The 8,035-nt window shown below is 34.6% G+C and overlaps 1 protein-coding gene across 9 annotated transcripts in view; it reads right to left on the reverse strand.

Annotated features, from left to right (window-relative positions):
• The window catches only part of ADGRG2 (adhesion G protein-coupled receptor G2), a 65,451-nt gene that overhangs the window by 27,012 nt on the left and 30,404 nt on the right, over positions 1-8,035 (reverse strand). For all 9 annotated transcript variants that reach the window (XM_027903604.1, XM_027903610.1, XM_027903606.1 and 6 more), the window contains 6 exons: positions 6,609-6,650; positions 5,366-5,398; positions 3,791-3,823; positions 2,779-2,820; positions 1,821-1,868; positions 599-666 (listed from right to left, as the gene is read on the reverse strand). In XM_027903604.1, coding sequence (XP_027759405.1) covers positions 599-666; positions 1,821-1,868; positions 2,779-2,820; positions 3,791-3,823; positions 5,366-5,398; positions 6,609-6,650 — 266 coding nt within the window. The remainder of the gene's footprint in view (positions 1-598; positions 667-1,820; positions 1,869-2,778; positions 2,821-3,790; positions 3,824-5,365; positions 5,399-6,608; positions 6,651-8,035) is intronic.

Genomic DNA, 8,035 nt, shown 5'->3' on the forward strand with positions numbered 1-8,035 from the left:
TTTCCATGACACTGTCTTCTTAAACCTCTATTGTCTTGTATGAGTGGACACACTCATGTCACATAGGCCTACTGCAAAATTAATAACTGATTAACTACATGCCAAAAAGCACAGAAAGATTATGCAAAAGTATAATCAAAAAAAATGCAAAAAGCATAAAACTATTTATGAGAGTCTCAACATGCATTATTTCCAGGACACAATCTAATTTTAATTATGCCCACACTGTTGCCATCTAATGGTGCTTGCCTTCTAAAGGCAGGTGCCTAAATTAATATCCAAAGGAAGATCCTGTATTCCTAAATGTGGATTCTTAATCAGGCAGTTCCTCCCTCCATATTTCCCACGGCTTCCCCCTCTTTCAGTGGCCATACAAAGAATACGGGAACTTCTGTACTGTATTAAGTTTACTTAGATGGAATTCTAAAATTTAGCTGCAAAGCAGCTGTTTAAGAGAGAATAGGTCCATCCACTGCAAAGAGTACCTTATACTGCAAACACACTAATAATCATGTACAGTTATCAATATCTTAAGTGTAGACAAAGAATTTAATTTCAACCTTCTGTAAAATAAAGTTTTAAGAGAAAGAATACTTACAATTTCTACACTTAGTGATGTATTACTTTCTTCACTTGCCTTAAGTTTTACCTTGCCCACATAGAACACTAAAATCAAAAGCAAAAAAAGTTAAGAAAATCAATGCTAAAACACATGATGTAAAATTATTTGAGAGTTTAAAAATTTACTGTCTTGTGTTATGATACAAGGGAAATAAGAACTAGCTTTTGTATTTTTGCAACTGTTCTTCCATCACTTACTGTTTCAACAAACGAACTAGTCCAATAGCTATGTATTTTCTGTATATTTAATTTTGCTGGCTGTCCCTAAATTCCTTCTAGCAACTCTTTTCCCCAGAACAGGAAAACTGCACTGTACATTACTATTAATGCAACTCCATCTCCCACAGTGCAAATAAAAGGTGTGGACAAAGGCAAAAGTGATACTTTAAAAATCACTCCCATGGGAATTAAAGAACTTTCAGGATACCATAATTCAGAGCATCACTCAACAGTCCTTGAGAGCTCATAGGGCAATTTTGGAGACAAAGAGGAACTCCTACAACACTTTCTTCCTGCATCCAAACATTCAGTGCAGGCTATAGAGAAAAAACAATAAACAGCAATGCATATATGGCATCACCCAAATCACCTAGGAGTTTACTGTGTCAAACACTAGGGAAAATTTATAGGAAGGGGGGGGCAGATACTTACTCTAATCTATAAATTACTCAGCATATGGCTACTTGGCAGAAGGGACTTCATTTTCTTAAGCATGTCTCACACAAGCTGTTCATCTTTTACTATGTTTTTTTTTGTACACACAAAGGGAACATGACTGCCATTTCCATTTTCCTTTGTCTGTTCTGTCACATGACACTTTTAAAATAAAAGTAGGCTCTTAAAATAATTCTCCTAAACAGTATTTCAACTTCTATGCCTGACAGAGTTAGACTCAGTGTGGCAGACATTAGCATCTACAAAGCATACTAGTTTCTTTTTTTGTCAGGTTTGTAATTCTTATCTGCAATTGGGTGTGGTAAGAAAACAAGAATAAAAAATAATAGACTACACATTACTGTAAAAGAAAAAAACCCCACATTTGGTATTTTTAGAAATTATACAAAATCTCTCTAAATTCACAAGAAAATTTATTACAGAACTAGCTTTTACATGGCAACTAAAAGTTGCTTCATTACTCAGAATATAAAATAGTTGGACACATTTTCTGTAAGAATAAAAGGAAAAAGAAAACCACTAACCTGAATAATTACAGACATGTGTTATGTTGCATACAATGGTTTCACCTGCTGTAGTTTTTTTGGGGAGGGGAAAAAAACAACTAATGAGTAAAAAAGTTGAACATAAATCCAATATTGACAAAACATTTACAACCATTTAATGTTTTAAATGTAAATGTCTTTACCTTTTAGAAATATTTGACATACTAGGCTTCATTCCTCTAGAGTACTTACTGTGACATTTTTCAAGAATTAGTATTCAGAAAAATGCTGGCTTTGACTATTAATTTTGAATAACTTTCTATAACAGTTTCCACAAAAGACTTACATGCAAGTGGTCTCATTTTTTCTTTCTTTCTTTCTTGTTTTTTAAATCCAAATCGAAATAGAAATCAATATTTAAATAAGCTCTTCAAATATCAGAGAATTCAACCACTAGGCAGCACATTATCTGATTGTGAGTATCCTACTCTGGCTATGATGATAGCGTGAAGCTCAAACGTGACAACAAACATTTATGCTCTCATCTAGTAGAACGTATCTTTCTTTAGTTACAGAAGTCTAGTGGGTCTACCCAGCTCCTACATGGATAATTACAAAATTAAATTCAGTCTACCCCTGGTCCTACTTTTCCTGCCCGAGGTCAAACATCATGACTATTCAGTTGGCTTCAATCTACTAAAAAACATGAGGATTCTTTTTTTAAGCAAATGTGGTTCCCAAGACTGTGGTTCTTACAACTTTGTGGTAACCTGCTGATTTGACTTACAAAAACTCTTCTATTTGCAGGCCATCTAGACAAGCATTCTAGAATTAGCCTGAAGTTCAATGTGAAGTAAGGCAGACTGCTAATATGATGCACCACAATACCAAGAAAAAAGATCCTATTAAAAATATTTGGGAGAAGACTTCCTGAACTCACACAAACTGAAATTTTGAGAAGCACTAAAGGATATCAGCGGTGATACATTAATCTTACCTGGTGTTATGGTGGAGTAATAATCAGTGATTCTAAGAGCTTCTGTTAAAAAAAAAAAAAAAAAAAGAAAAAAATTTTCACATTTTAACTTAAAAAGCCTATGAAATACATGTCACAAAAATAAGCTTTCTTATTTCTAATTTGGACTCCATCTTCCCAGGAGAAATGTAAATATATGACGATTTATAAGGGGATTAAGTTACTTACAGAAGTACAAAAGCAGTACAAAAAGCAGTACAAAAGCAGCAATCAGAGTAAGATCCACCAATCACATGTTTATGTCCCCATTAAAAAAAAGTGACTCCAGACTCCTTATTTTTCAGAGGAGAAAACAGTGTTTTTAAGGTGTGATTCCCATTTATCCTATTTTACATGGGCTCTTCAGCCTAAGTTGAATCATGTTCTGAAAATGTGTCTTTCCATCAACAATGAAGAGCAGCAGGATCTCTACCTTACATCAGAGACATGGAGGGAAACCTGTACTGACATGGGATGAACCCACTTCTTGTTTCCAAATGCAAAAATCAGGAAAGAGAGTGGCAGCAAGTTCTTCTGATTGAGTCTTTACTGATCCTATTTGGCAACTCATTGCAAGAACATCTACCATGTCAGTGTCTTTGAGGAATGGAATGTACATTTTACTTCTGTAAAAATACATTTAATAGTGTCAGAAAGCATAGGAAACATTCTATCTGTAGATATACCAAAAAAACTATACATTTGCTAAAAAATAAATATATCCAATTTGGGCTTTGGGAAGCCATGTAATACCTTGAACAAAAAAGAAAGGTCAACAGCTTAGTGTCAGCAAAATGCACCTCAGAGCCCTACCCAGGTGGACTTAAAACACAGACCTCAGATAAAGACAAATTTTAAGATAATGTAGGAAAATAATTCGGACTAAACAAAACACAGTTATTTAAAAAAAAAACAAAAACAAAAAACCTCAACAAAAACATGAATGCAACAAACATCTCCCTTGAAACCTTACTGTCTTCATGCAAATTCTCACCTGCACTTTGTGTAGTCTCCTCTGAAGACATATCTGAAGCAGAAAAAATGTAAAACAGTAAAAATCAATAAAAATAAAACAATAGAATCAATAAGAATGTAAAAAAGTCAGAAGTCTAAATCTAATGAAATCTAAATACAAGAAATATTAATAACATCTTGTCTGAAGGATTAATAGGATAGTTGACAAAAGTAACAATAGAGGATTCTGGGGAAAAAAAAGATACAGGAGTAAAATCTGTATTAATAAAGTATTTTACATCTATGAATTTGAGAGAAAAAGATCAAGTCTGCATAACGTCAAACACAAACTGAATATTATTTATCTAAGTTCCATTTTAAGAACAACCACAAAGCTTGTTGAGAACGTTCACAATATTTCAATACTAATAATTGAAATAATGATCACATTTTAAAAAAAATCTGAACAGAAAACAGCTGACAATCGAAAAGTTCCTTTTATTGGTTTCATTCTTTTAGAAGATGCAGATGAATTTTGCATATCCAATTGCAACAACTGCCTAATTCCAAGGGCCTTTTCCTGCATGAACTCACAGCATTCATAAGCAGAGACGCCACATCGGTTTTGGCAAACTCTCTCTCTCCAACAACTCTATTTTTGTCAGTTACCATACATAAATAAAATAATGATGCAAAGTTTTTTTCAGTTACATAAAAAAAAAAAAGGAAATAAAGTTAAATTAAGACAATAGAAAAAAAATCTACAGAAGGATGTGCTTAGTGAGCATATCTTAAGTGTCAGTACAGGAACACAAAGTGGTTAGAGGACCACTTTGTATCACTCCAATATGACAGTGACTTTTTTCACATGGGCCAGAGCAGTTTCACAGCAGAAGAACTTTATACTATGCAAACTTTGTTACTAAAAGCATCACTGTCATTAGAAGAAGTAAATAAAGACAAGTTAGTGGCTCTGCATAGATAGTTGTATATCAAGGAAAAATAGCGCAATCTACTCAATTTCTATATGAAAGAGAAAAGTAACTTTTTGATACATTTACTTCCACTAGGCTAGCTATTCTGAGCATTTTCAATTGTGCCCTCAATTCCATAGGCAGTGTAAATGCTAAGCATATTTGGTTCTTAAATAAAAACCCTGAAGACAACTAATTTTCTAATGCAAATAACAAGCAGCCAAAGTACGAGGAATCAGAGTGAAAACTAAGTGCTGCTTTCATCTGTATTATTTGGCTTGGTCCATACTACAACAAATACTGAATTTGTTTGCAGTTGCTAAAGATGAACCATAACCAAAGAAAGACTGTATCTGTAAAAGAACAAAATCATGTGTGTTTCTGTCTATTATTTCTTCTATCCACAGTACTATGTGTACTATACATTAACCAAGAAAACAACTGCCTTTCACATACAAGGTGAGCTATTTAATTACAAAATAGAATGAAACAATTAATTTTCTCTTCAAAAAATAAACAGAGAAAACACTGAATGTTGGAAGTCACATTAAAACTTTTCTGTATTACCTCAGATAAAAGCAGATTTATCTAACAGGAAATAAAAAACATTGCAGAAATTAGTCAAATGCTGATTTTCTTACCAGAAATGGTTGTTGCAGCTGATTCTTCTGAATCTACAGATTTTGTTTCAGATTAAAAAAAAAAAGGGGGGAAAAAAAGGCTATTATGACACACATGATCCTCCTCAATAGCCTTTTCTTATGTTATCAAAAGTTTACTGCATTCACCAGGAGAGGGCAACACCTGCTTTTTCAGAATGACACTTCCAGGTTGCCAAAAAGGCAGATATAACAATCTCTGATTATTAAAAAAAATAACAATTTTTATGAATTAAAATAGAATTCAGTGCAAAATTATCTGTTTTCAAGAAATACTGGACACTTTGCATTGTATAATGTTAAGAAACTAAAGATCATTGACCCAAGATATATGCCACACTAGCCTGAAAGCCACAAGCCTATTTTGAGTGTCTTGCTAATTGTGGGAATGGGAATCAAGCCCACACAAGGAGATGGCTGTCTGAAGAACTCCTCTCAGACTTTGTATAATAACAGTGAGACTTCCCACTTCAAATGTATTCCATACATATCTGTTCTCTTTTCTATCCTGCAAAAAAGCAGCATTAGAACAACTCTAATTTCAAGTTTGAACCTCTGGTCTTGATAAGAACCAGACAACTATTTGTATAGCAAACACTGGCCACCAGATTTTTTATATTGTTACAGTCAGTATTTTGATCAAAAAGAAATTAGGAAATTTGATATCTGATTCACACAGCCACTTGAAAGTTAGCCCTTTCGGTCAGCAGGTAGTTTTTGACAGTGTCACAGACAAGTCAAGTCACAGTTATCACAGAAATATAACAAAAAGAACAGTTGGATGCAAATATGAAGGACCATTATAAAAAATATACTTAAGGTATTTCAACACCTCTCAAAGTTCAAAAGTCACCCTATAATATTGCTTACAATATACTGATTATAGTGTAAAGCCTTTCCTTCTCCTGTAGAACACTCAGAGATACCAAAAGTCGCTGAGGAAAACCAGATTTTATTTTGATTAAAAATGGTAAACAAGGAGTTTCTGAAATGCTAATCACTCATGATTCCTTGCTCAGATTGTATTTTCTCTGGAAAATTACTGCTGCCATTCACACCATGAAATTAGCTAATAAGCCACCAAGATAATATGGGCAACTGATTTACAAATATTTGCATATGCATAGCTATCTCCATGAATTAAAAAGTAACAGCAGCAGCAATCTTTCTACACACTTTCTAAAATAGAACAATGGGGATAAAAACCCACAGAACCCAAATATACCTGTTATCTGTTTTCTGCCAGGCAACGTAGCAGTAGTTTCAACTGCAAAAGAAGAAGATCTTTTAGGAGCAGAAGCTGTTATATGTATTTGTACACACACAAATATATATATACACACACTTTTTTAAACACAATCATTTTAGATGTGCTACTCACCTCAGTTCAAGTTGGTTTGCAAAACTACTTTGCATCCACTGAGAAATAAGTGTCAAGTCTTTCTGAAAGCTGGAAATTGAACTATTTTTTTAAACTCAGTTTATCACTTTTATACTTATGAAAGATACAAATCAGGCCATGAGCTTTCTCACTACCCTTCCATTGCCAGTGTCTTTAGAAACCTGTTCAGCACATTTGCTTGAGTGAAGGTGAAGCAGACTAAAATAGCAGCAATCAAAATGTAACAAGTACACACAACCGTGCTTTCACATGGCTATTTTTGTAAAAATTGGGAAAATGAATGCTGATGAATTATTCAAGTAGTGAAATATCATTAATACAAACAGAAATAGGGAAATCAAACAGCAACAAAAGAAAGCAGGGGACAGCAGATTTAGGTAAGAAAGGGTTGCTTTATTCTGTACATCTTGACAAATTACATGAGATGTACCTGGAGAATACACCTACATCATGATGTGCATGTACATCATGCAGACACTCACATGTCCAAGAGCTGCACCACCAAAGAACATCTAAACAATGAGCAGATAGATCAGGCTGCCAGAAGTGAAGTGGTTCAGGGGGATGTGGACCAGGAATAAAAAGGTGAGCTGTTCCTAGCTCAGTGGGCCCAGGAAACATGTCCCTAGGGATTCCCAGAAAGAGATGCCATATAGAAATGGGCTCTTGATAAAGATCTGACAATCAAAGCTATCACACAGCTACTCATGAATGTGAAACGTGCCAAAGTAAGCCAAATGAGTAAAGTTTCCCTGGCATAGAAGATGGTGTCAGGGCTATCATTAGGAGGCTTAGCAGCTCGATTAAATCCCACCATTGCTGCAAGCCTGCCAAGGCAAGTGCCACGTGCTTCCTGTGGTGGAGGAAACTAGCACATGGCTACAAACCTACACTGCAGCCTATGTCACCACTCAAGACATCACCCTGGGCCTTGAAAAACATGCGGCAACACACCATCCCATACAGGAAGACCCTGAAGATACAATACTGACTTTAAATAATGTGTAGAACTGAAACAGTAGTCAGATAAAACTGTTGTGTACTGTTTGAACAGTAAATAGCTTTTTAAGTTAGAATGGGGTGAATAAAAATAACTGAGTCAATTCTACATGAATAAGTGAATATCTGGTTAGAGAAGAAAGTATCCTTCCACAGGTGGGCAAACAGACTTTCCTATTACAGAAACTGAATTCCATCTCCAAAGCTTTACCTGTTACTGGTCCTGTCTCACTAATGGTTAGCACCTTGTG

The sequence above is a fragment of the Empidonax traillii genome, unplaced genomic scaffold, assembly GCF_003031625.1.
Source record: "Empidonax traillii isolate 1590-97213 ecotype Southwest subspecies unplaced genomic scaffold, ASM303162v1 scaffold985:size400688, whole genome shotgun sequence".
Classification (NCBI taxonomy): Eukaryota; Metazoa; Chordata; class Aves; order Passeriformes; family Tyrannidae; genus Empidonax; species Empidonax traillii.